Below are 26,931 nucleotides of genomic sequence, written 5' to 3'. Positions count from 1 at the left end.
AATATGATAATAATCCCAAGTGACTCAACAAATATAGCTATGCTCCTTGACAACGGCGCCAGAAAAAGGTCTTGATAACCCACAAGTATAGGGGATCGCAACAGTTTTCGAGGGTAAAGTATTTAACCCAAATTTATAGATTCGACACAAGGGGCGCCAAAGAATATTTGAAGGTATTAGCAGCTGAGTTGTCAATTCAACCACATTTGGAGATTAATTATCTGCAGCAAAGTGATCAGTAGCAAAGTAGTTTGATAGTTTTGATAATAGTAGCAGCAACAATAGTAACAGTAATAGTGATAGCAGTAATTTTGTAGCAAGTGTAACAGTGATGATAGCAGTTGTAACTTAGCAGAAACAATATAAGATAACTTCGTAGGCATTGGATCCGTGACTTGTTGGATGATATTCATCATGAGACAGTTATAACCTAGGGCGATACGGCACTAGCTCCAGTTCATCGATATAATGTAGGCATGTATTCCGTAAATAGTCATATGTGCTTTATTAAAAGAACTTGCATGGCATCTTTTGTCCTACCCTCCCGTGGCAGCGGGGTCCATATTGGAAACTAAGGGATATTAAGGCCTCCTTTTAATAGAGAGCCGGAACAAAGCATTAACAGATAGTGAATACATGAACTCCTCAAACTACGGTCATCACCGGGAGTGGGCCCGGTTGTTGTCACTCCGGGTTTGCCGGATCATAACCGTAGTAGGTGACTATAACTTGCAAGATCGGATCTAAAACATGGGTATAATGATGATAACATAAACGATTCAGATCTGAAATCATGGCACCCGGGCCCAAAGTGACAAGCATTAAGCATGGCAAAGTCATAGGAACATCAATCTAAGAACATAGTGGATACTAGGGATCATGCCCTAACAAAACTAACTCGATTACATGATGAGTCTCATCCAACTCCTCATCGACCAGCGAGCCTACGAAGGAATTACTCACTCCCGGTGAGGAGCATCATGGAATTGGCGATGGAGAAGGGTTGGTGATGACGAAGAACGAAGATCCCCCTCTCCGGAGCCCCAAACGGACTCCAGATCTGCCCTCCCGAAGAAGAACAGGGCCTGACGGCGGCTCCGTCTCGTGGATCGCGATAATTCTTTTTCCCTGATTTTTTCTAGAAATATGTGAATTTATAGTACCAGGGGGTCGTCAGCGGGGCCACCAGGTGGGTACAACCCACCTGGGTGCGCCAGGAGAGGGGGGCACGCCCTGGTGGGTTGTGCTCAACCAGGGGGCCCTATCTGGTGGTTGTTGGCTCCAAAAATCCTTATTTATTCCATAAAAAATCGTCAAAAAGTTTCGTTCCATTCCAAGGACTTTTATTTCTGCACAAAAATAACACCATGATAGTTCTGCTGAAAACAGCGTCAGTCTGGGGTTAGTTTCATTCAAATCATGCAAATTAGAGTCCAAAACAAGAGGAAAAGTGTGAGAAAAAGTAGATACGTTGAGACGTATCATAGGCTTGGGCATGAGGGGTGGCCACATCAAGATCAAGAAACAAAGGATGGGCATATTCCGTGTTTCGGCCATAATACTAACTTCTGCTACATCCAACAACCGACAACAAGTAAGAAGGATGGATTCTACATCATCCATCACATGCTGGAGTTCAGAAAGGATCACCAAGAACTTCACATGCCATCTACAGCTGATGCCCACATCCGCAAATGGGCCGCAACCTTAGGAGCCGAATCGGATGAAAAGCTCAAAAATGACTTTCATCGCATCCAACATGACATTGTGACTATCATCATCAAAGACGTCGTCGAAGAAAATGGGATGTTCCATGGCCTGACGTCCGAACTCGCATAGGCCTACAACGTCAGGACATGACGCCTTTCACAAAGCTAGGGTGCATCCTCCCGGATATGGACGAATGAACCTATAGTGATTGACGATGATGATGTCCACTCAATTAGTACTTTCTATAGGATGAAACTTTGAATTTATGTACGACGAAAATTTGTGATGTAAACGGTCCTCCTAAACTTGTGTAGCGCTCTAGTTAGTTTGGATACGATGAACTTCGTTAATTATGTTTACTATATGTTGCTTCTATTTGCTAACTCTTTCTCTTCGCGTTGCTTACGTATATTATGTTGCATATTATCGATGAATTCGCCTGATGAAGATGCATATCTGTCAGGGATATAGATCGATAGCGAAGAAGTGCTAGGCCATGTACATAGGGAGGATTCCAGGAGTGTACGATGGGTGGCCAGAGTGTCAGGCCCAAGTCAACCGCTTCCTAGGCAGCAGCCACAAAGGGTTTCAAAGTAGAATCCACCGAAAGCTAATTACTTGAGGTTCACGCTAGCGCGAGAGAGGAATCATAACCGGCTTAAGAACTACTTCATAATCCCGCTCTTGCTCACGGTGATCGCTCTTCTCTTGTATATCATAGTTTAGATCAGTGATGAAACACGTGTATGTGGCCATGTAGTTGCATGTGTTCGAGACTTGTAATAACGTGTATCACTATTTCGAGATGATGACGAGACATTTGTATTGGATCATTATGATGATGAGGCTATGTTGTGGTACTTCGATGATGATGATGATGATAAGACATTTTTGTCTCATATAGTTTCAATGTATGTGTATGTTGCTATTGTATAAAATCTGTATAAATACCATGTAAATATGTAGAAGAAGAAAAAAATACATAAAATCTTAGCAGTGGCACGGGGTAAGAGAATACTGCTACACAGACTTGGCAATTTCACGGCATTCATACCAGCGATGCAGATAGTTAGCAGTAGCGCTGGATGGACCCGCATTACTGCTAAGTTTGTGTAGCAGTAGCAAGGGGTTGTACCCGACGATACTGCTAAAAGTTAGTTGCAGGGCGCTAGCAATAATGCGGACACCCGCGTTATTGCTAGACCTTTACCCTGCGCTATGAATAGGTTTTTTCTAGTAGTGTTACTGGTGTATGGACACTTCATAGAAAATGATGGAGAGTTTTTTTTGCCCCAACTTTCCAGTAAACAACGGTTATTTAGAGAAAGAGGAGTTGTTGAAGTTGCTCTAAGCACAACGGGGGTCTTAAACATTTTATTTATTTTCTCGTGTACAACCGTTTTTTAACGAATTCCGGTGCACACCCACTCCATTTCACACATGGACGGCGCAATAATTTTGGGCAGAGGAGCCCTGTGCGCTGTGCGGTTCCCCAACCTTCGACGCGAAGGAAGCATCCGGCAGTTGGCATCCGGAGCATGACGCCGAGTCGCCGAGCAGACGGAGACCCACCACCGTCGCCCACGCGGTTACCGCCTTGTATATAAACCCTATCATTAGCCCCAAACGTGCCACCCAAATCCCTCTCCCAAAACAAGCGGCATAAACCACGACCTCGACCCGCTCCGTCTCCGCTCCCCCGCTTCCAGTCCACTCCCCTTCCTCCCCCTCCGCTCCGCCCCCTCAAGCGAAAGCACCGGATGGCGGCGTCCCCCACCCCCGGCGGCGGCCTCGGGGCCATCCTCGCCGCCGGCGACAGGGACTACCTCGTCCGCAACTCCGGCGAGCAGGTCGACCCCTTCCCCCTCTCTCCCCCGCACTGTGCCTGTGCGATCTCGCGATTAGTCCTTCCCCCTTGGCCCGATGCTGGTCGCGTCGCGCTCCGTGTGCGCTTGTTTAGCATCTCTCCTGTTTATTTCGTTTGATCGGTCGATTTGGAGCTCGGGCTGTAGTTATCAACAACAGCATAGCTAGCGCGAATAAGATGAGACGGGTTCTCTTTTTCAGCATGGATTCTGTCGGATTAACAGTACTAGAGTGAACGATTCGGCCTGATCGAGTTGTCAATTGATTGTTAAATAATATCTGCGATGATACCGGTGGTGTGTGACTGGCTTGTTCTAACTTGAAATAGCATCTCGCTTGTTTATTTCGTTTGATTGGTCCATTTAGAGTTCGAGCTGTATTTATCAACCGCTAGTGCAAATAAGATGAGATGGGCTCTTTTGTTTAGACGAAAGATTCTATTGAATAAATAGTACTACTAGAGTGCACGATTCGGCTTGATCGAGGTCAATTGATTATCAGATAATATCTTATATTAGTGGTATCTGATTGGCTTGAAATAGCTGCTCTATGGTCAACTTTCACGGGTGGGTTGTTGTAATTTCTGTTCCTTCGTGTCTGTCTATCTTACTTTTCTATTTCAATCTAGACTCCAAAGTTGACTCGATTTGTCTAAAGTAATATACTCACGAAACTGTAAGGTGTATTTTGATCTGTTAAGACAACTACTAGGATTTTTTACCAACAAGGCAACAACTACTAGACTAGTATGTGGTTTATGTGAAACAAAGTCGAAATCATAGGTAACTAAAATTTAATTGAAATTTAGTGATATCAGTTTTATGTCACATATATCACATATTAGCAAACAAATTGTTGGTCAAAGTCTTTCCACAACGAATCAGCATACGCTTTACATTTTGGGATGGAGGGAGTAACATGTTTTTCTTGTATGGATAGAGATTTAGTGTATATGTAATGGTATGTCTTTCGGGAATAGTTTTGTTCAATTTTCTCTTGTGTTGTGAATTTGGCAAGTTCATTAACATAACCCTGATTTGAAAAAGGAGGTCGGTTATGACATTTCATAGGAAGTACATTAAATTGATCACATAAGTGATGCAAAGTGGTCAGGTTGTAGGGGAGGAGTTAGATGGTGGATCCTCAATTTCGTTATTATTAGGCAGTGTGCATCAGATTCTTTAAATTTGTGTAAGCAAAAGCAAAGAAAGACAGTTGCATGATATGAATGAAAACATGTGTAACTAACTTTGTTCGCACGGACCAAACTGTAGTAGCTGAACCTGACGCTGTGCAACTGTTCCTTCTGTCATCTTTCAGGTGAAGATCAGCAGCATTGAGGGAGACACTGTAGCTATCTATTTCTGGGCCTCATGGTGCCCGCCATGCCAGCGGTTTACACCAAAGCTTATTGAAGCATACAAAGAACTTACCTCAAATGGCAAGAGCTTTGAGGTGATCTTTGTTTCAGGCGACCAAGATGAGGAAGCATTCAATGCCTATTTTGCAAAGATGCCGTGGTTGGCAGTTCCTTTCTCCGACTCCGAAGGCCGTAAAAGCCTTGATGAGCGGTTTGAGGTCAACGGTATTCCACACCTTGTTTTCCTTGATGCAAAAACTGGCGAAGTTCTTACTGATGAAGGAGTTGAGTTTGTGAGTGAATATGGAATAGAAGCTTATCCTTTTACAACTGAGAGGATCAATGAATTGAAGGAACAAGAAAAGGCTGCTAAGGATAACCAAACTATTCATAGTGTGCTTGCTACACCAAATCGTAACTATGTAATTTCAAACACGGGGGAGAAGGTAACTGATCAACCACAGTTCTTTTATTGTCTATATTCACGCTTTTACAGATCTAGACATTCTTATGATCTAATTTGCAATGTTACTTGTACCCAGGTACCCATTGTTGATCTTGAGGGGAAGTATGTTGGTATATGCTTTGTAGTGAACGGCTACCCTCCAGTTGAGGAATTTACCCCAGTGCTTGCCAAGATATATGCGAAACTCAAAGAAGTGGGGGAGAAGTTTGAAGTTGTAGCTGTATCCTTGGACAGTGATGAGGAATCATTCAATAACAGTTTTTCAAGCATGCCTTGGCTCGCCATTCCCCATGGCGACAAGATGTGTCAGAAGCTTGTCAGTTACTTTGAGCTTAGTGATCTTCCTACACTAGTGCTGATTGGTCCTGATGGGAAGACACTGAGCAGCAATATTGCAGACATAATCAATGAGCATGGTTTGGATGCATGGGAGGGGTTCCCCTTCAATGCAGAGAAGCTGGAAATTCTAGCTGAGAAGGCAAAGGCTAAAGCAGCCTCACAGACATTGGAGTCCCTTCTGGTTACTGGTGACGTGGACTTTGTCATCGGGAAAAATGGAGCAAAGGTATTTCTTATATATGCTTGATTCCATAGATTAAAGACTCTTTTTGTTGGCAAGAATATCAACACTATTTCTGTTTGAAGTATCTTAGAGTATTGCATCGGAGTAAATTAACCATATTGATCTGAATGTTGACTTTCATGCACAATTTTAAAGAGTAGAAATATCCAATTTTTTGTTAGTTGAATTCGTGATAAACGTTCTCACATCTGTACTTGCCTGGCCATCTTATTTATGTTACAGTTTGTATTAGGTAGACATTTAGACCCTCCATATCATCTTGACATCTTATTTATTTCAAGAGCTCTATTGGGTGGTCATTTAGACCCACCATATCATGCTCACCAAGATCTTACATTTTCTAACTAGCACTACGAAATTGAATGCATATTTGTTGCAACTAGTTGCTGCACCTCTAGTTTGTTCATCTCAATTTGTCCAAAAAAGTTGAAAAACAATCATAAATGTTCTTTGGACCAAAAGAAACAAATCATAGATATAGCGTCCAGATTTCTGAGCCATACAAAAAGGATAGATTTGAAGGACCTGTGTAGGAACAAATTATAATGGACAAATTATTTTGCTTGGGTCCAGGAACAAAGGGAATGATAGCGAGCCATTTATCAGATAGCCTAAATGTATATGATATATTGATTCTTAAATCATTGACGTTGAGCATATAGTAGTAATTTCAGAATGAGCATCTGGTTTAGACTTCTGATGTGTTATCTAAGATTGTGATAAGTATGAGAAGACTGAAATATACTTTGTAATGTATTATGTCAGGTTCCTGTAGCAGAACTTGTTGGGAAGACTGTCCTCCTCTACTTTTCAGCTAAATGGTGTGGGCCATGCAGAGCCTTCCTGCCTACACTTGTGGATGTCTACAACAAGATCAAGGAGAAGAACAGCGATTTCGAGATCGTCTTCGTCTCTAGCGACAGGGACCAGAGCTCATTCGACGACTTCTTCTCTGGCATGCCATGGCTCGCCATCCCCTTGGAAGACGAAAGGAAGGCGTACCTGAAAAAGAAGTTCAAGATCCGTGGAATCCCTTCTCTGGTCGCCATTGGCCCCGATGGGAAGACGGTCAACACGGACGCGAAGACTTCGCTGGCGGTCCATGGCGCCGACGCGTTTCCGTTCACCGACGAGAGGATCCAGGAGCTGGAGAAGAAGATCGAGGAGATGGCAAAGGGGTGGCCTGAGAAGCTGAAGCACGAGCTGCACGAGCACGAGCTCGTGCTGATCCGCCGCCCCAGGCCGTACGGCTGCGACGGGTGCGAAGAGATGGGCACCTCCTGGTCCTACAACTGCGCGGAGTGCGACTTCGATCTGCACACCAAGTGCGCGCTGGGTGAGGAGAAGAAGGGAGAGGAGGTGAATGGGCAGGAGCATGCTGCTGCCCCAGCTGGGTACGTGTGCGAGGGAGACGTCTGCAGGAAGGCCTAGGTAGCGTTTGTGTTGTGTGTGTTCCTTGCCAGCTGAGGCGTGTCTGAATCATGTGCTGTGTGGTGTGATGATAAATAAATCTTGCATCCGATGGTTAGGCTTGGGAAGTATTTGTCGTGGTGACATTTATGTGCAAAATCGGTCTAAGTTTATGGTTTCAGATCTTTGCGTTTTTGGCATTTGCTCTTTTTATTTATCTTTGTGTTCTGTTTCTGTCAGTTCACCCAGCAAGTAGAGAGATGGCTGTCCCAGTTACCCATGCCCCCATTCTTTCACCCGTCCACTGTTCTCTGATGATATTCTGGAAATTCAGAAGCGGTTTGAAAATTATAGAGAAAGCTTCCAAAATTTGGGGATGAACATTTTGGAAATTAGAACTTTCAAATTCTCATCTAGGAACACCATGAAATTTCAGAGAAGAGAGGCATATATCTTTAGCCCATTTGAAACCCCTGCAGCTTCAAGCCAACAAGAAAAGGCGAACCAAATTACGACAGGGCTATTTCTTGCCCGTTGTGAGCCGGTAGTTCCATCTCGCCTCTGCAGCGGTGCTACTGAGCCGCAAGTTTTTTCTTTCCTTTGTAGTATTCCTTTCGTTTTTTCACTGTTTGCGTCGGTTTTTATCTTTTTTTGGTTTTCTTTGTTTCTTCCTTCGGGTTTTTTATTTTTATTTTTTCTTCAATTTTCTTGGTTTTCCTCATTTTCTTTTTTTAACACATGTCTACATTTTTCATGCACAATGTACACTTTAGTATACACAAAGAACATTTTTATACACTTTTAATATTTTTCAAGTAATTATTTTTTTCCAAATATATGTTTTGATTTTTATTTTTTATACACATTGTACATTTTTTATACAAGTAAAATATTTTTATACATGTTTAAACATTTTTCAAATACATGATTAACATTTTCTCCAGTACATGTTGTGAATATTTTTTTTAATACAAGTTAAACATTTTCGAAATACACGTTGAAGCATTTTTTTGAATGATAAGTGTATTTTTATAACACACATTTTTTAAACTCGTAGCACTTTTAAAATGGAATGAAACTTTTTTTCTAAATTACACGGACATTTTCTTGACACGCGCAAGAGATGGATGACAATATGATGCTCAAGGGGCATCATGTCGTCGAGGCCGTCATTTTTGCCGCTCATGCCAAACCAAAACCCCGAGGAACATCTCGCCATCAAGGCGTCCGTTGAAGTCACTTGCGTCGACCATGTCGCGCAGGCTGCATACGTGGCCAAACAAAGAGAACAGAGAGGTTTTGGAACCACGACAAGTATTCCAAACAGATCCCCTCGCGCGGCGGGCAAGCGCCGCCGCCATGACGCCAGGCAAGCAAGCTTGAGCTGCGCCAGCTCGAGCTTGCTTGCACGGCGTCGTGGCGGTGTTGCTTGCTCACCATGCTTCCGTGCCCGCCTCGGCCTCCACCAGCCACGACCATAGGTGGATCTGCCGGCCATGGATCTGTCGTCGACGATGAAAAGGGGTAGGAGATGCGCGGTTAATTGCTCGCCGGAGCTCTTTAAACCTAGCGGCGCAGGAGTATCTTGGCGGCGGTGCTTATCCGCTTTGCTAACCCTAAAAAAACGCCGGCCTTGTATGTATAACAGTTGAGAGGCAGATTTGTGGGTTGCCTAAAAAAATTTACAGACCAGTGGACTTTTAGCAGATCTATTCAGGTCGTAAAAAGGCAAAACCTGAAAACAGTCAGAATTTTATAGTCCGACGAGGTTTTAGCGGATATGCTAGAGCTCTAAACATACCGTCTTCGCGACCAACAGCAGAACCGCCTCATCGCATGCCATGTGGTGCCTCAAAAAATTCCAGCCATTCAATGTTTCGTGCCTCTCAGGATAAATCACGTCCGTCCTACGGCTAGCCGACTCAGCAGACACATCGTAACGTTACAGTTTTTTTTTGGGAAATGTGCTGCCTTAGAGTCCGATTCTTGAAAAAAGATAGAAGAGAATTGTCCTTTTAATTAATGGAAATTCGAGCGAAAATCGTTACAACACGCCCATATGATAGGGCATCTGACCGATCTGACTACCCACAAGACCCACAGACACTCCGCTGAGAAGAGAAATCGTCAAGGATGATAGCCATGTCATCGTCATCATCTCCCCTCGGGCAAGCAAGTCCTACTCGACCCCTTGCCCCCCGAACGAACGAAAGACGAGAATCCTGTCGACCACTGCCAAACAATCGGCCACAAGCATCAAGGACAAGGCAGCTTCGATTTTGCTGATAAGCTTCATAGAAGAAAGTTGCAAGCCTCGCACCGACCTAGTCCAACATAACCTCCGAAGTGCACTGACCACTGAAACCACCCTCATGAAGTCATCATTGTTACAGCGAGAACACACGATGTCGACTGTCTGATGCGGCAATGGCAACGTTGCCCAGTTTCAGCACCATCGGAAGTTGGAACCCAATCTAATGCGTCGTGCTAGCCTAATGTCCACACCACACAGACACAGTGCACGCCCGCCCCGGCCCTCGTCACGCGGCACGTATTCCCCCATGCGCTGCCAATCAGTATGGCGCGCGATCTCGCCTGAGGCAGCGCGCGTGTGTCACTCGGCCAGTCGGCCTCGACGCCGCTCTGCGCCGACTCCCAGCGTGGATCGGTCTGTGGCAGCGGCACCACAGTCCACAGACCACACGCGCGGCCTTCACTTCACTGCCCCGCAGCCGTAGTCAGCAGCCAGCGACGCCAAAAAGTTCCACCTCTCTCCAGCTGCCACAATCCGTCACGCACGGTGACGCTTGGTGAATGCCGCAACCACAAAAGAGACCACGCACAGTCCGCATGGGTTCTGTCGTCCTACAAACAAAAGGAAAGCGGCCACAGCCCACAGCCAGGCCGGCATTCAAGACCACGAAGCACTCCGCGGATCAGATCATGCTTTTCTGCCACACAGGACGGGACGGGACGGGGCGGGGCTGGGCTGGGGCACATGGTGGCTCCCCCCAAACGTAACGTCGCTCGCTCCCTCCCTCGCTTTGGCCTCGCATATAAAGGCAGGCATAGATTCGAAAGCAATCCAACATGGGGGGACGCATGGCAGGGCCCCCATACGCATTTGCTGCCTCTGCCCTCCCGTAACAGGACGCAGTAAAATGCAGCATCCCAAACTTCAAATGCCTGTACGTTGGCCCGGAAACAATGCGAGGTAAAGAATCTATCTAAAAAAACGAATGCAAGGTAAATTTGCCTCATCGCTGGATTCGTGTACGCAGGAGGCGCCGAAGCAATTGGTTCGCGCCACGAGAGAGCGAGCCGTGCAAGTCAAAGTTCCCGCGGAGGCCCGCGTTCCGGTCCACCCGCTTCACTTCACGTCCCGCTGCCAGCCCGGCCCCGTGGGCCCCACGTGTCAGAGATCCCCGCCGTCCACCCTCTCCCTCCGTTCCCCCGCCTCGGGCCGGATCTGGGCCGTCCAGCAGGCAACTGACGGCGTGGATGCCTCCTTCCTTCCCCACCGCCGGGCGGATCCACCAGCCGCGCAGCGGAAAAAAAATCTCCCCCCCCCCTCCTCGGCTGCCGTGCGCTCTCGGGGACGGGGACGGGGACGGGGACCGGATCCAACTGGCAGAGCCCGCCACCGATCCCGGCACCAGCGGCCATGGCCTCCGCGCTCATCGCCGGCCGCCGCGCGCAGAGCCACCACTGGGGGGACAATCGCGGCCCGCTCGCGCCCCCCGCCCCGAGCCCTAACCCCGGCCACCGCGCCCTCCCGCCCGCCGACGGCTCGAGGACGCACCACCCGCTGGCCTCGCCGGGGGTCGGCTACGTCACGCTCCGGCCGTCGGGGCTCACGCACCGCGAGGCCGGCGCGCTCCGGGACCGCCTCGCCGGCGAGCTCGGCCAGGTCCGCGACCTCCTCTCCCGCATCGACGCGTGGCAGCAGGAGCTGGAGCTCGAGCAGCAGCGGCAGCCGCAGCCGCGGCGGGGCCAGCCGAGGGAGGACGGCCTCCCCGCGCCCCCGCCGAAGCTCCGGGCGGCGATGCGGAAGCGGTGCGCGCAGATCCTGTCCAAGCTGCGCAAGGACAAGCGGAGCATCTGGTTCAACGCGCCCGTCGAGGTCGAGACCCTCGGCCTCCACGACTACCACGCCGTCATCAAGAGCCCCATGGACCTCGGCACCGTCAAGGCCAACCTCGCCGCCAGGAACTACCCCTCGCACGACGCCTTCGCCGCCGACGTCCGCCTCACCTTCGCCAACGCGCTGCGGTACAACCCGGCCGGCCACACCGTCCACACCTTCGCCGGCGACCTCCTCGCCTCGTTCGAGAAGATGTACGCTGCGGCCGTCTCTTGGTTCGAGGAGGAATGCAGACGCCTTCCATCACTGGTGCCGGTGCCAGTGCTATTGCCAGTTCCAGCGGAACTGCCACCTCCGGTGGTCCCACTCCCAGCACAGGTCAAGCCGAGGGCGGTGAGGATGCCGAAACCCAAGGCGAGGGAGCTGAACAAGAGGCAGATGAGCTTGGAGGAGAAGAACATGCTTAGGGCGGGGCTGGAGAGCTTACCTGAAGAGAAGATGCATAACGTGCTGCAGATTGTGCGCAAGAGGAATGTCAATAACCCGGAGCTGCTTGGGGATGAGATTGAGCTGGATATCGATGAAATGGACATCGAGACGCAGTGGGAGCTTGATCGATTTGTCAACAACTTCAACAAGGCGCTCAAAAAGAGCCGACGAGCTGCAATGATAAATGGGGGCATTGCTGATGTCAACAATGCTGATGGAGCTGGAGCTGTGAATGGTGCTGTGCCTATTTTGGTTGACCATGCTGATGTGGTAATGGCCGTAGAGGAAACATCATGTGTTGTTCTTGTTTGCAGTTAGTGGATATGCAAATTGGACTCTCACGGGTGTTGTTTGTTTTGTTATTTACAGGAGAGCGAGAATCCTGAGAACACTGTAGTGCCTGAGCAGGTGGATGAGTATGTAGATATTGATGACGAGATGCCAACCGCAACTTACCAATCAGTGGAGATCGAGAAGGGCGCTGAGGCCACGAGTGTCTCTGGTGGTTCGGGAAGTGGTTCTTCATCATCCAGTGGTACTGCCGAACCTACTGTTTATTATTTTCCTTTTTGAGAAACATCGTTTATTCTCATGAATTAAACTTCCTACAATGTTTCCCATTCAATTTTCTTTACAGGTTCAGGGTCAGGGAGCTCAGGGGACAGCGCCTCAGAAGCTGGCGATGCTCGTTCTCTTGTTTAGAGGAGGTTGTTCTAACAGTAGGATTTGAGTAGGTGGAGGATGTGAGTACTTATTTCTGGGATGTTCATGTCTGCTTGGATTTAGTTAACTTAGTTCCTAGTGAATGGCTGGCTTTGTGGGTAATCTGATAGCTCAGCTCGACTATGTCTATAGAAGTGAAAAGTGGAGGGTACCTAGTCATGTTGTAGTTCATCTGGCCTTCTATCTGAAGGTGGCTTTTGTATTGATGTGTTTTCTCTAGCACATCTGTTGTGTACTAATGCTTATGGGCGACATAACTATCGCATCAGAGTAAGAAAATGTTGAAATCATGGTTTCCATCTTTGTCTGGTGACTTATATTGATATGAGAATGGTTTAATCTTTCTCAAAGGTATATGAGCGATAAAAATTTCAGTACCAGCAAACCTGAGTTGATTGGGACTCTTTTGTCCTGGTGACGCTTCTTGCCTCTTCTGAAATTACACCCTTGATTTCAGTTAGAGTATGTATTATTTTTAACTGGCTTGTTATTACTGGGTAAGAGAACTTCCTGTTGCTGTAAGCTTTTCCCAACATTTAATTGAAGTGCCAGTAAAACGTGTTTGGTGTGCTGGTGCGAATTTCTGAGTTAATTTTACATTCAAATATTTCTGAGTTACAGCTTGTGTTTGCCAGTGCGGCAAATTTGCCCATTGCGAATGTTCTTCTTTTCTTTGCAGGGATTGCTACTTACATGGTCGAAATGTTCAACAAGGCGCTCAAAGGAGCCGACGAGCCGTGATGATGAATGTGGACATTGCTGAGGTCAACGATGCTGTTGGAGCTGAAGCTGTGAATGGTGCTGTGCCTACATTGGTTGACAATGCTGATGTGGTAATGGCCATAGAGGAAACAACATGTGCTGTTCTTGTTTGCAGTTAGTGGGTATGCAAATTGGACTCTCACGGGTGTTGCTTGTTTTGTTATTTACAGGAGAGCGAGAATCCTGAGAACACTGTAGTGTCTGAGCAGGTGGATGAGTGTGTAAATATTGATGATGAGATGCCAACCGCAACTTACCAATCAGTGGAGATCGAAAAGGGTGCTGAGGCCATGATTGTCTCTGGTGGTTCGGGTGGTGGTTCTTCATCATCCAGTGGTACTGCTGAACCAAATGTTTATTCTTTCCCTTTTTGAGAAACATCGTTTTTAATCTTCATGAATTAAACTTCCTACAATGTATTGCATTTGACTCTGTTTACAGGATCAGAGTCAGGGAGCCCAGGGGGCAGCACCTCAGAAGCTGGCAATGCTCGTTCTCTGGTGTAGAGGAGGTTGTTTTAACAGTGGATTTGAGTAGGTGGATGATGTGATTACTTATTTCCAGGATGTTCATGTCGGCTTGGATTTAGTTAACTTGGTTCCTAGTGGATGGCTGGCTTTGTGGGTAATCTGATAGCTCAGCTCGACTATGTCTATATAAGTGAAAAGTGGAGGCTAATGAGGCATGGTCTAGTTCATCCGGCCTTCTGATCTGAAGGTGGCTTTTGTATTGATGTGTTTTCTCTAGCACATCTATTGTTACTGGTTTTATATATGCTTATGGGCGACGTAACTATGGCATGGGAGTAAGAAAATATTGAAATCATGGCTATCCTCTTTGTCTTGTGATGTATATGGACATGAGAATGGCATATGTATGATATAAATTTCAGTAGCCATGCAAACATGAGTTGAATGTGAATTTCCATCCTTGTAGTGCTGCTCGACTTTCTAAGATTATACCCACCTTTGGTTTCAACAGTTGTCTAACTATATTATTATCAGATACGTCAAGCTTAAACTGGCATATTTATTATCCTGTAACTTTATAATTTCCTGTTGCTATAAGCATTTCTTGATTATAACTGCGGAAATGTCAGTACCTGGTGCAGGTGAGCTTCTTTTGGAAAAAAGGTGCAGGCTAGCTGTTGCAATTTCTGGGAAATTAGGTTGCTTATGTTTGTCACTGTTAACACATTTTTTCCTTGCTAATGTTGAGCAATTGCTTAATGGCCGAAATGATTGATGCAGTTTCAGTGCTGGTGTGAGATGACGTGATAAGTTTCTTCTCCACGAATTGAAACAATGAGTTGATGCTTGTTCTTCTCTGATCTAATCGTGCACTCGGGTAACTAATCCTGGCCTTTACTTCTTTTTTATGAAATTTTATTTGTGTCGCACATTCCCGACCATGGCTCTAGCAAAATATCAGGTTAAGATTAAAGAAAATGACAACCGCAAGTCTGCAAAGCAAACAACCACTGAGAGAACGACTAAAGATCTGGAGCAAATTGTGTGACGATACAAGAACAGTTTGATAGTTGAAGCACCACAAAGGCAAAAATATGTGAAAAAATTGAGCTTGTTAGAACGCACCAGGATAGCATAGCACATATACATGCCGTCATGTCTGCATCACTCATTATCACCACAAAGGAAACTAGTAATCGCCGACGACAGGCTTACATATTCAAATTAAATATTTTTTTCTTTTGAAACGTCACCAGGGGGAGTGCTTCCCCACCTGAAATAATAATTTTATGAACATAATAGTTGTCTGCCGAGCCATTTGACTTCTGACTGATCATTAGAACAAGACATGAATTTAATTAAACCCAGCATATCCGTCTCATCTTGTTGCTAGTATTCCGATATCCGATATGCATTACTGTAGCTGCAGAGCATATGTGCATGGTGTAGCAAGGAATGCCTGCGTTAAACCAAGTAACCAACTTGTGTAATAAATAACATAAGACGCCTTCTGATTTATCTCCAGTAATCTCTGCACTCTGCAGTCGAGGAAATGAAAATTAATCACACCACAAAAAAGGAAGAACATTAACTATCTTTAGTTGACATGATGAGATGAATAACAAACAACAAAACATGCCAGTTTACCTGTCACTTGATGTATTCGTTCCGGAGTGATAACACTTCTATTTAAAAGCAAGCCAGCAATATTTGTTGTTGTATGTGTAGAAGAAACATGTGCTTAATATGGCGTCCAGTAACCAATTCAAGAGCATAGACTAATTTTGACTTTTAGCTTGCTTGTTTCTAGCAGCCTGCATTGATCAGCCAGCTTCTTGCTGCAAAACTTGATGTCTAGTTCTTCCAGCAAAAGTGGGAGGCCTGTTTCCGGCAGCCTTGAGACTCGCGGACAAGCGTCCATCTTCAACTTCTTGAGGGAAGGAAGGTTGTGCAGCCCCGCAGGGAGAACTACTAGATCAAAACAATAAGAAAAACCGAGCTCTTGCAGGGACTTGAGGAGCACAAGGGCTCTCTCTTGCTCATTGGTCTGTCTCCTCACTTTCTTCAAACGTGTAAGTTGTAGGCATTGCAGGGTGGTGAGGTGCTTGCTGAATGACGTGGTAAGGACAGATGGGTCATCGATCTTGAGTGTTTCCAGCTGAGAGCATAGTCTATAGCTCAGCCTTGAAAAGCTTTCCAAACATGCAGACAACTGCCTGAGGCCGTATACTGTCAAATGCCTGAGGTTGCCAAGGGAGTTCAAGCCCTCTATGGCAGCGAGCGATTCACAGTCATTGATAAACAACTCTTCCAGTGCGGTGCATGAGTGCAGCTGTAGATATTGCAAATCTGGGCTGCTCCATACCGCTAACTTTGTCAGGCTGGTACTATCTCTAGGAAAGCAGGGTTGCAGTGTTTCTTGGGAATAGCCGCTGATGTCAAATTCCCGAAGTGATATCGGGAAGAGCCATCTCCCGTTCTCCCCGTCATCACTTCCCTCTTTATGCACCAATGACGAGGGAAGCTCAGGGCAAACCCAAATCATTAGCCTCTCAAGGGAGGTGAATCCAGAGAAGCATTCGCTGCCCTGGTTAAATGTTAGACGAGGGCAATTCCAAATAAATATCTCCTTGAGAGAGGAGATGAGATCTGATGGAACGTGCAAGAGTCCATCTCGAGCTAACCAGGTCGATGTTTCATCTTGGTTTCCCGATGACGAGTCCTCCCTGGCTGAGATAATGTCTGATAGACTATTTTCTCCCGCTTCCATCGGTAACAGTACTGTTGTTATATGTTCACAATCATCTATACTCAGTTTCTCGAGGTAAGGCGCATGTTGCAGCATCAGAGATAGCCACTTCCCCGCTATTCCACATGAGTTAATAGTCAGACTTTTAAGAGATGGGAAGGCCCTGTAATTCGTAACTATCACATCTTCAAGGGTATGCTCTGGCATCACATCCGAAGAGAAAAGTTCTTTGCACATGGATATTTCCAAATTCGTTAAAGAGACGAGATTACTAAAACCTTCAAAGGAAAAAGACCTTAGATCTTGGCAATCAGATATATCCATGAATTTGAGGTTGCTAAGATTATGAAATGCCAAAATTTTGTCATCCAGTATTCTCAGCTCATCAAAAGATTCAACCAAACCATCGTCTTCATCCTTATCAAAATTCCCAATACATAACTTTTCACTAGATGATCCCTTCATACTATATGGAAGTGTTGAAACCCCACTGATGCGCAAGTCAGAACAGGCGGGTGAGGGTGGAAGAGGTTTCAACACTTTCAAATGTGGGCAATCACTCAGAATTAATATCCTAAGACCACACAACCATGACCTCTGCTCAGTTCCGAAATTATCATTGTCCTCAAACAGATCAAACTCCTTTAGTGCCTGACAATCCTCGATCTGCAGTGCTCTTAGGCTAGAGCTCATACCTTCCACAGAAGTGCATGATAATTTCTCCAACTTCGGCATTTCAACTAAAATTAGCTCCTCCAGTGAAGGAACCAATACATCTTTTACTTTCTGCAGGTTGCTCAACTTTAGCTTTGTCAGAAACGTAAACCTTCTTAGAGATGGAAGTGTTTTCCACTCTCCACAATTGTATAGCTGAAGCGTAAGCAAGGAGGTAAATGAGATATTGCTGGCAAGCCCAATGGGTGAGGTAGCATTACTGTACCCAGATATTTGGAGAATCTCTAAGTGCCGATCTGGCTGAAGACCCTCAAGCACCTCTCTTTCTGTGTCCATAGACAGCTCAGAACTTAGGCCACTTACATCCATTTGCAAGAGCTCCACGCATGTTTCCTCAGGAGATTCCTTCCAGGATAAATGCAGTTTTTCTAAGAGTTCGTTTTTTTTCTGGGCTGCCTCATAAACCTCCTTCAGAGTTTTAACATTATCTAGTTGATGCACCCAATCTTGTACAAGCTCGCTCATGGATTGTGGCTGTGTTATCTCAAAGTTGCTAGTAATTTGAAACTTAAGACCATGTAGCTCCTCAAGAGATGTCATGTTACCAATGGTAGCAATGGAAGAGTACAACCCCTTGTGTACAACAAGATTCCGTAGGCTAACAAGATTATTAATACCATCAGGTATATTAGGATTAGTGTATGACCCCACATCTAATACTTGAAGATGGTACAACTTGCTCAAAACTTGAGGGAAAGCCCCGTCCACCTCATCAGACGCACGTTTTCGAAAATCAGCGGATCTTGCAGACATGTGCAGCAGGCGTAAATTATGTGCCTCTTTGAATTTATCTTGGAACACTCTTAAGAATGAAGAGTCATAATGCCCAAGTAACACCAATGTCCTCAATCTGCTAACTGATGTAATTGCATTTCTCAGAATTTCTTCAAATTTCTCATCACGAGGAATGTTCCCATGCTGATCTTTGTTATATGCAGAACCAGTTACTATTGACAAATGTCGTATAGTTTGAGGCATTTTGTTGCACTACAGACCATCTATACTTGCACAGTCGGTCCTTGAAACCATCACCACAAAATCATGCATGAGACCGCATATGGCATAAAGAACTTGACTGCCTAGATAGGGTTCTTCTCTTTTAACTTCTTCAAAGAAGCCCAGGTTAACCAAATCAATCAGATAGCACTGCCCTATATCCTCCAATCTCTGGCTAGAGTTGCTACACTTTACAAATCCCTGTGAAATCCAAAAACCAACCAACTCACCAAGAAACTGATAACTGTCGGGGAATATGGAGCAATATGAGAAACATTGCTGTAAATGGTAGGGAAGTTGATCATAGCTAAGCTTCAGAGCAGCCATAATTCCTCCTCTGAGCTGCATGGATTTCCAGTCTTCATACTTTAGAATGTTTCTCCAATAATCGGTGTTAAGTTTCTTCCTTAATAGGTCTCCTGTAGAGACAGCTGCTAGTGGGTTGCCCTTTAACTTCTCAGCTATTTGCCGACCGATGATACTTAGACTTTGATGCTCCTCACAGTTCTCATAACCGAACGCACGTGATTTGAACAATAACCAGAAGTCATCATTTGCCAGAGCACCTAACTTGACCGGTTTGAGGGTGCCTAACCGTTGTGCAACAGACATATTTCTAGTTGTGACTAGAATCACATTACCCTTCACATGATTTGATACCAGAGGAGCCAACATTTTATCCCATTGGATATTACTGTTCATGTCATCCCAAACATCATCTAAAATAATTAAAAGTCTCTTTGAGTTGGCATGACTCTTCAAGATCTCCTGAAGCTTCGCAAGACAGTTTATTTCTTCATGCCTTTCGCCAGAAATAGAGTTTAACATCCCCCTTGTTAGTCTCACTTCGTCAAATTTGTGCGACACCCAAACCCATACCCTTTGGTCAAATTGGCGTTCCACATTTGGATCACTGTATACAAGTTGAGCAAGTGTTGTTTTCCCAACACCTGCAATGCCTACAATAGGCAAAACAACTACACCATCAGATTTTTCTTCTGTTATCATCTTTATTATTTTGGAGTTCTCTTCTGCAACTCTTCCGTACACTTCTCCTCGAACAAGACTTGATGTCCTTAGGTGCTGATCAAAGGTTGTACTCCGGTTGTGATCTGAACTGGAGGAGAAGACATGTAGCTTGAGAACCTCACTCACTTCCCCCTGGATGTCTTGTAACTGCTTAATAATTTCTCGTATCCTATTGGATAATGTATCCTTGTCCCAAATGGTGTGTGTATTAGCTGCAGTGATTTGTGTTGACTCCTCAGCTACTCTCCTTCGTTTTCTGCTAGATGAGTCACCAATTACAATAGGTGTCGGAATTGCAATAGCATCACCCGTGCTGCAGTAAGAAAAACATTGCCAATTGGCTATTAGAACCAGCGAGACATGATTTCTAAAAATGTGTCGATGCATGCTTTGCCTACCTTGATAGGTTTGGTGTCTGGTCATTTGGTCCAGGTTTCTTCTTACAAATCTTACAATGGTTGAGCATACCTGATGTCCCAGTGTTTGCCCGGCACTTGATCTCTGTGAGGCAGTATTTACATCTTGCTTTGATTGGCTTTCCGTTTTCTTCTTCTATAATAACATCAAAAGTATCCCATGCATTGGACCAACGTTTGTTTCTTTTCCTGGATGATTTGCCAATTACAATAGGCTCATCAGTGCTGCAGTAAGAAAAGAAAAATGGTGGGTAGTGCACTCAAGGAGATGCATATAAACGATATATTCAATTTTCTTTAGGTACCTTGAAGAGTTTGGTGGATGTGCTCCAGATTTTTTCATAAAAGTTACGGAATGTTCTTTCTCCAAATGTTTTCTCATAGATGTTGTACCGTTGGTCTTCGTATCACAGTTAAACTCACTGTCACAGTGTCTACATATTGCTTTGTTAAGCTTTCCGTTATCCTTTTCTGTGATCGTAAAGTGTTTCCATACCTCGGACCGTAATGTGCCACCACTGCTATTCAGTGTGTCAGCATCCCCCATTGATATCTCATCGACTGGCTCGTCCCTTGTAACTGTGCCACAAGAAAAATGGACCAGAAAAGCATGGTCGTCCTTGACCAGTTAGTATCAATTTCATTTTTTCTAAAGCAAGCTATGATCAAACCAGCAGATCTGCAGACAGCCGGGCAGTAGGCGTACCTCCACCTCCATGAACTTGCTCTTGGAGCCTGTAGTAGTCGAGTTCGTCGACCACATCGTCGGCATCGTAGAGCAGATCCTTGAGAAGAGCGAGAGATTCATCCAGCGACTCGTTCCTGATCCCCCTCTCCTTCACAGCAGAGACCACCATCTTGATGCCCCTGATCCCCGACTTGAGCTTTTCAACATCATCGGCAAGCCCGACTCGTCGAATCCACGCATCGAGTTTATCTATCAGGAGTGTTGCAAGGATGGCTTGCAGCAGCCATGCAATCGCGGCCTCCATCAGATCCGGTGGGAGCTATTCGAGCGATGGTCAATGGAGGAAAGTACAGGGAGCCAGGGATGTTGAGAGTTGAGAGCCGGCGAGCAGAGGAGAAACAATATACAATGCGAAAGTACAGGGAGCCAAATGCGGTTGACGCGTGAGTTTATTTTTTAATGTTCAATGGAGATATTTCTTTTTGGAGAGGTTAGAGCATCTATAGCCAGACCTGGCAAATCTGACCCCTCAAACACCCGCGGACGTGATTGGATGCGTCTGCGGACAGTGACCGGTCACGCCTCAAAAAATGCATTCCACGTCTAGATACCTCAAATCCATATTATTACATGCAACATGAAACCTAATCTAAACGGAGCTCGCCCGGTTCCGCTCGCCGCTCGCCCGTCTCCGCCGTGGCCATGTCCGGCGGCTGGCTGCGCTCCTCAGAATGTTGGTCCGGTCGCCGGCAAGGTAGAGTAGAGCATGGAAACGAGCTGGCCCACGGGGCTCAAGGCGTTGTCGTCTCCCATGCCCTACTCTTTCTCGTCGGAGCCCGAAACCCAAACGATGCCGGTGGACGTCAGATCGATGACGGATCCATCCTGAGACGAGTCGCAGACGTCCACCATGACGCGGTTGCGGTGGCCGGACTGATGCGTCATACAGGGCGTTGGAGAATGCGACTCCTCACCGACGTCAACCGCCGCGAGGGCTGTGGCCGTCTCCCGCGCCCGGTGCCTTGCACAGCGGGAACGTCGTGCCATGGCCTCGTCGGACGAGGCCCATGATTTGCTTCCGTGAGAGGCATAAATTTGCTTCTCGTGAAAGCAGTTTTCTTCCGTCAGAGGCATAACAGTACCTCTCGGAAAAAGAAAAAAGCGCATTTTTTCTTTCAAGAGAAACACATATTTGCTTTTGCGAGAGGCACAACTGTCCCTCTTGAAAAAAATTATGTTTTTTTCTTCCACGAGAGGCACATATTTGCTTATCATGGAGGCACACAAAAAAGAAGAAAACATGTTTATTTTCTTACGCTAGAGGTACAGATTTGCTTCGAAGAGGCACAAGGGAAAAAAGCAGGGGAAATCGTGCTTCCGGCTCGGTTATTTTCTCTTCTAGTTTTTTTCATAATAGAAATTCATCAAAACCTATTAATATGGGATCTAGTTTCAAATATTCTGAGGCGAGAAATGCAACGATGAAAATGGTTCACGGTTTGAACGGTTTAAAAGGTAAAACAATTTAAATAAATAGTATATGAAAATAAGAAAACTCTCAAATGGCACATATATGATGCACCATTTATAATGGACAGAAGAAGTGGGAGTATAACCTTTAAAAGAGGACAAGAGGTACCCAAACATTACAACACCGGGAGAAACTTCGTTCCCCTCTGATTCCGCCACAACCAACTTGACACGGATCGGAAGGCACAACAGAAGACCCATCCTCGTAATGACCCAAACATACCGTGCAGGTGGACGGAAGTGAAACACCAAGCTCAAACAGCCGGTACAAAAACACAAATGACACGAGACGCTGGTATCAGTACATCAACTATTTCATGCTCAGAATCGCAAAGCCGCCGAGCGCAACCACGAAGACGATGGGCAGCAGGCCCAGCCACAGGATCGTCTTCCCGGCGGCACGTCGTCCGACCACGTCGCCCGACACCCAGAAGCCGGCGGACGCCTGGAGGAGACCGAAGATCACAACGGCGACGAGGATGCCGTAGTACAAGAAGAAGGGTGCTCTGCCATGGTGGAGAAATATACCTCCAGGCGCCTTGGATATGATAAGGCAGAGCGCCGCGGCGGCCTCGACGACGCCGCACGAGATGAGTGCGCCCGGCAGCATCTCCGCGTCGCGGCAGGCATGGGAAATCAAGGCCGCTAGGTCCATCAAGGAGGCGAGGGAATCCATTGCGCGTCTCGCGTGTGTTGTGTGTGCTGGGCTTTGAGCTGCGAGGAAAAGATTGGATTATATAAGGACGAGAAAAACCGTAACCGGAAGAACCGAACTAGCCACATTTCGGTTTCCCGGAATGTTAGAGAGCTCTGAGCTCGCCCTGTCGTGATCATCCGCGTACGTAAGCACAAGCGGTCGTTGGTGGAAGAAAAACAGAGCAACCAAAACGAAGTGCGGTCATGTCCCTTCTTACATTATTCTTTTGTGTGTATGTATTCTCGCGAAAAACAAAAGATTATTCTTTCGGAGATGCCATTTCTTACTCGTCTCCGAAATTATTTCTCATGCACTCGCGTTGCACATATCACCAAGACTACAATTGCACAAACACATTTAGACAAATGATAACTACCTGACGTCAGGTACTTGAAGACTTCCAGCCCGAACGCTTTTCATACCGTCCGATTTACACAGCACGAATCTTAAAGCAGTAGCCCCGTCTCATTCCCCACTTCCCTGTCTGCAAATCCTGATTCCATCTCGACGGCCCCCAAATTCCAGCCGCCGGTGTGCTACGCCCCTGCTGCTCGCAACATCGCCGCTGGCGTGCTCCTCGACGCCAAGCACACCACCCCAGATCGGCACACTCCATCCCCGCCGGCGGCCCAACTCGCGGCACCGCCCCAGCTACTTCCTCCCGCCGGGCACAGCGATGCTCCTGGACGGCTCCACTCCCACCGACGCCGGCACACTACACGGACTGCACGCGCCCCTTGGCTACGACCAAGCTTCTCGCGCGCCGGTGTGTTGATCTCCTTCCATGGCCACCCTCCTTAGCTTGGCTCCACCGGTTGTGGCCTAGCTACTCTACATTGACCTGCTAGCTGCATCTTGGCAAATAACTTCAGGTTCAGAGCATGACGGCTCATCTGCTGGTTGCAACACAAGCACAAAACTATGTGCTCTGTCCATTTGCATCCTTTATTCTTCTGGATATGCTTGTGCTGAAGTTATTCTCTTATTCATTGACAGAGCATAGAAGAACCAAAAGGAAGATGATCAGCATGATGGCAAAAGGAAGACAGAAGAACCAAAAAATCTGTTGTTGTGCATGCCTCTGTAGATGAAGATTCAGTGCTTTGTAGAAATGTCCGTGCAATTTGTTTCACTCAACTAGACCAAATAATCAGGAACTCAAGTCAAGTAGCTTAGTATTGTTGATGCTTTCTTATTTTTCTTCTGAATTTTCTCCTCGAGTCAAGATAGGATAGTTGAAGCACATTGTGGAGCTTTTTATTGTACAACTGAATTTGGTGTACATGTGAATAAAAGCTCCTGATATTTGAAGCTCCTTCTAAATTTTGCAGTGTATATTTGTTACATCTGGGAGAGGCTCCTTTTTCTCAAAAAAATAAAAATCTGGGAGAGGCTCTGTTTCCTAAAAAAACATAAAATTGGGAAAGCTTCTGTCTGGTCTCGCCGTCGGCCGGATGCCTCGTCCTCCGGCCGGCGAGGCTGGCCACCGCGGTTCCAGTGCGCTCCAGGGACCCGGATCGGCCAGTTCTGCGCCCTCCTCTCCCGCGTCGATTCGTGGCATCAGGAGCATCAGCAGGGCCAGCTGAAGGAGGACCTGCCCCCGCCACCGGCGAAGCTCCGGGCAGCTACGAGGAAGCGCTGCGGCCAGATCCGTACCGCAGAAGGACATTGCCATGGTCTACGACGGTGCTACCGCGCTGAGGCTGCGAATGGTGCTGTGTCTACATTCGTTGACAATGCTGATAGGAAACAACAAGTGTTGTTCCCGTTTTCAGTTAGTGCATATGCAAATTGGGCTCTCATGTTTGTTGTGTTCTGTTTTGATATTTACAGGAGAGCGGGACGGATGTATTAGCGGCGGAGCAGGTGGATGAGTATGTAGATACTGAGGATGAGATGCCAATCAGTGGAGACAGAGAAGGGCACTGAGGCCACGGCCACGGGTGTCTCTGGTTCCGGTCCAGGCAGTGGTTCTTCATCATCCAGTCGTACTACTGTCCAACTCAGTGTTTATTCTTTCCCTTTTTGTGAAACATCGTTTATTCTTCATGTAAGTATGCCTATGTTTCTTTTGTCTTTTTTTAAGATTCCAGTTGGAGTTGGAAAAAAGCTGGACTTTTATTGGTCCCGTTTCTTTTGGCAAAGTGATGAACTAAAAAGAAAATACAGACTCGTCAAATGAGATATTACTTGTAGACCAAAAAACCAAGGGGGTCTTGGCATTGAAAATCTTGAAGTCAAAAACAGATGTCTTCTCAGCAAGTGGCTGTCTAAGTTATCTGTAGAGACAGAGGCCACTTGGGCACAAATTCTCCGTAGTAAGTATCTTCACCCCAAAACTTTGTCCCAAGTGACAGCAAGGCCGACGGATTCGCCTTTCTGGAAAGGGTTGATGAGAGTCAAATCAGCCTTTTTCAATAGGACAAAGTTTATAATCGGAAATGGCACCAACACGCGTTTCTGGTAGGATACTTGGCTAGGAGAGACACCCCTCGCGCTTCAATACCTGACTCTTTATAGTATTGTTCAACGACGCGAAGCGTCTGTTGCAACAGTATGTCAGTCCATCCCCCTCAATATTCAATTCAGGAGAACGCTAGCCAGTAATCGTTGGGAAGCTTGGCTCCATTTAGTGCGTAGACTGATAGAGGTCTAGCTGTCTCAACAACCTGATCAGTTGCGCTGGAAGCTTACTAGGACTGGGGAATTTACAGTTAAATCGATGTATCTCGATGTTATCAACTCTAGCTCCATTCCTAGTTCCAAACATGTTTGGAAAGTCAAAATTCCTTTGAAAATTAAAGTCTTTATGTGGTTTGTACATAAACAAGTCATCTTAACCAAAGACAATCTGGCAAAGCGCAACTGGACATGACCTACTAGGTGTAGTTTTTGTGATCGGAATGAAACTATCAAACACCTTTTTCTTGACTGCCCACTGGCAAAAGTGCTATGGCGGGCAGTGCACATAGCCTTTAATATTACTCCTCCGAATTCTGTCAACACGTTATTTGGAACGTGACTTAACGGGATAGAGGCCGAAACAGCGAGACACATTCGCGTAGGAGTATGTGCTTTATTGTGGGCAGTCTGGAACTGCAAAAATGATTTGGTTTTTTAATAGAACAACAAATTTTCATTTTTTGCAGGTTATCTTCCGAGCCACTGCATTGATCCGTATGTGGTCGCTACTCACTCCGACGGAGGCTAGGGAGCGTTTGGTTACTGGATCTATCCGGTGGAAGATGATAGCACGGGATATTTTCAACCGGTTTGGATGGCGGTCATGTAATAAGATAGGAAATTAGTTTCCTTATCTTGTTTATGCCGGCCGGTTATGGCGCTATGGTTACTTTTTTTATATGCTCTATGTGAGCTTTTCTTTATTTTCATTATGACTTTAAGACCTTTGTTGGACCTATTTGCTTTTTAATAAAGTTGGCCGTATGCATCGTTCTGATGCAGAGGCCGGGGAGTCCCCCTTTTCGAAAAAAAAATTAAACTTCCTGCAATGTTTCCCATTTGACTCTGTTTAAAGGTTCAGGGTCAGGGAGCTCAGGGGACAGCGCCTCAGAAGCTGGCGATGCTCGTTCTCTGGTGTAGAGGAGGTCGTTCTAATAGTAGGATTTGAGTAGGTGGATGATGTGAGTACTTATTTCTGGGATGTGCATGTTGGCTTGCATTTAGTTAACTTAGTTCCTAGTGGATGGCTGGCTTTGTGGGTAATCTCATAGCTCAGCTCGACTATGTCTATATATAAGTGAAAAGTGGAGGGTACTGAGGCATTTGGTAGTTCATCTGGCCTGCTGATCTGATGGTGGCTTTTGTATTGATGTGTTTTCTCTAGCACATCTATTGTGTCCTAGTTTTATATATGCTTATAAGCGACATAACTATTGCATTGGAGTAAGAAAATGTTGAAGTCCTGGTTATCATCTTTGTCTGGTGACATATATAGATATGAGAATGAATGGTTTAATCTGTTCTTGGAGGTATATGAATGATAAAATTTTTAGTAGCCATACAAACCTGAGTTGATAGGCACTCTTGCCCCAGTGATGCTGCTCGCCTTTTCCAAAATTATACCCCTTGATTTCAGTTAGTGTCTGTATTATTAATAACAGCCCTGCTATTACTGGGTAAGAGAACCTCCTGTCTCTGTTAGCTT

At 46.0% G+C, this 26,931-nt stretch overlaps 4 protein-coding genes and 1 pseudogene across 6 annotated transcripts; 3 read left to right on the top strand and 2 right to left on the bottom strand.

Annotated features, from left to right (window-relative positions):
- The first annotated feature begins 3,322 nt into the window (after positions 1-3,322).
- On the top strand, positions 3,323-7,576 carry LOC125539734 (DC1 domain-containing protein). The gene is made up of 4 exons (XM_048703246.2): positions 3,323-3,560; positions 4,897-5,382; positions 5,479-5,967; positions 6,751-7,576. The coding sequence occupies exons 1-4, from the start codon at positions 3,471-3,473 to the stop codon at positions 7,414-7,416; spliced, it is 1,731 nt and encodes a 576-aa protein (XP_048559203.2). The 5' UTR covers positions 3,323-3,470; the 3' UTR covers positions 7,417-7,576.
- A 3,351-nt stretch (positions 7,577-10,927) lies between these two features.
- Positions 10,928-12,994, top strand: LOC125539731 (transcription factor GTE2). 2 transcript variants are annotated; one of them, XM_048703244.2, is made up of 3 exons: positions 10,928-12,238; positions 12,338-12,500; positions 12,606-12,994. In XM_048703244.2, the coding sequence occupies exons 1-3, from the start codon at positions 11,060-11,062 to the stop codon at positions 12,668-12,670; spliced, it is 1,407 nt and encodes a 468-aa protein (XP_048559201.2). In that variant the 5' UTR covers positions 10,928-11,059; the 3' UTR covers positions 12,671-12,994. The 2 variants fall into 2 exon arrangements, with proteins under 2 accessions (XP_048559201.2, XP_048559200.2); XM_048703243.2 differs by having other exon boundaries at positions 10,931-12,238; positions 12,338-12,503.
- Positions 12,995-13,123: 129 nt separating this feature from the next.
- LOC125539732 (uncharacterized) lies at positions 13,124-15,875 on the top strand. The gene is made up of 5 exons (XM_048703245.2): positions 13,124-13,524; positions 13,624-13,789; positions 13,895-14,621; positions 14,704-14,800; positions 15,737-15,875. Exons 1-3 carry the CDS (start codon positions 13,432-13,434, stop codon positions 13,957-13,959), a joined length of 324 nt encoding a protein of 107 aa, XP_048559202.1. The 5' UTR covers positions 13,124-13,431; the 3' UTR covers positions 13,960-14,621; positions 14,704-14,800; positions 15,737-15,875.
- Positions 15,019-21,292, bottom strand: LOC125539730 (uncharacterized; annotated as a pseudogene). The gene is made up of 5 exons (XR_015617409.1): positions 20,555-21,292; positions 20,154-20,427; positions 19,831-20,073; positions 15,571-19,745; positions 15,019-15,461 (listed from the first exon to the last, which is right to left on the bottom strand). The product of XR_015617409.1 is annotated as an uncharacterized LOC125539730 (transcript).
- Positions 21,293-21,804: 512 nt separating this feature from the next.
- Positions 21,805-23,229, bottom strand: LOC147986758 (uncharacterized). Its single transcript, XM_087540139.1, has one exon. It carries the CDS (start codon positions 22,740-22,742, stop codon positions 22,377-22,379), a length of 366 nt encoding a protein of 121 aa, XP_087396265.1. The 5' UTR covers positions 22,743-23,229; the 3' UTR covers positions 21,805-22,376.
- Between the last annotated feature and the right edge of the window lie 3,702 nt (positions 23,230-26,931).

This window comes from Triticum urartu, chromosome 2A, assembly GCF_056163025.1.
Source record: "Triticum urartu cultivar PI428250 chromosome 2A, HENAU_Tu73, whole genome shotgun sequence".
Lineage (NCBI taxonomy): Eukaryota > Viridiplantae > Streptophyta > Magnoliopsida > Poales > Poaceae > Triticum > Triticum urartu.
Note: the sequence above shows the minus strand (reverse complement) of the source record. Positions and strands in the feature narration are given on the sequence as shown.

What these genes read in the sequence shown, in the direction of transcription:
- LOC125539734 (XM_048703246.2), top strand. Translation starts at nt 3,471, where the DNA reads ATGGCGGCGTCCCCCACCCCCGGCGGCGGCCTCGGGGCCATCCTCGCC. An exon ending in TCCGCAACTCCGGCGAGCAG is followed by an intron (nt 3,561 to 4,896) that starts GTCGACCCCTTC and finishes GTCATCTTTCAG; the next exon opens with GTGAAGATCAGCAGCATTGA. An exon ending in TTTCAAACACGGGGGAGAAG is followed by an intron (nt 5,383 to 5,478) that starts GTAACTGATCAA and finishes ACTTGTACCCAG; the next exon opens with GTACCCATTGTTGATCTTGA.
- LOC125539731 (XM_048703243.2), top strand. Translation starts at nt 11,060, where the DNA reads ATGGCCTCCGCGCTCATCGCCGGCCGCCGCGCGCAGAGCCACCACTGG. An exon ending in TGGTTGACCATGCTGATGTG is followed by an intron (nt 12,239 to 12,337) that starts GTAATGGCCGTA and finishes TGTTATTTACAG; the next exon opens with GAGAGCGAGAATCCTGAGAA. An exon ending in TGGTTCTTCATCATCCAGTG is followed by an intron (nt 12,504 to 12,605) that starts GTACTGCCGAAC and finishes TTTTCTTTACAG; the next exon opens with GTTCAGGGTCAGGGAGCTCA.
- LOC125539732 (XM_048703245.2), top strand. Translation starts at nt 13,432, where the DNA reads ATGATGAATGTGGACATTGCTGAGGTCAACGATGCTGTTGGAGCTGAA. An exon ending in TGGTTGACAATGCTGATGTG is followed by an intron (nt 13,525 to 13,623) that starts GTAATGGCCATA and finishes TGTTATTTACAG; the next exon opens with GAGAGCGAGAATCCTGAGAA. An exon ending in TGGTTCTTCATCATCCAGTG is followed by an intron (nt 13,790 to 13,894) that starts GTACTGCTGAAC and finishes CTCTGTTTACAG; the next exon opens with GATCAGAGTCAGGGAGCCCA.
- LOC147986758 (XM_087540139.1), bottom strand. Translation starts at nt 22,742, where the DNA reads ATGGATTCCCTCGCCTCCTTGATGGACCTAGCGGCCTTGATTTCCCAT.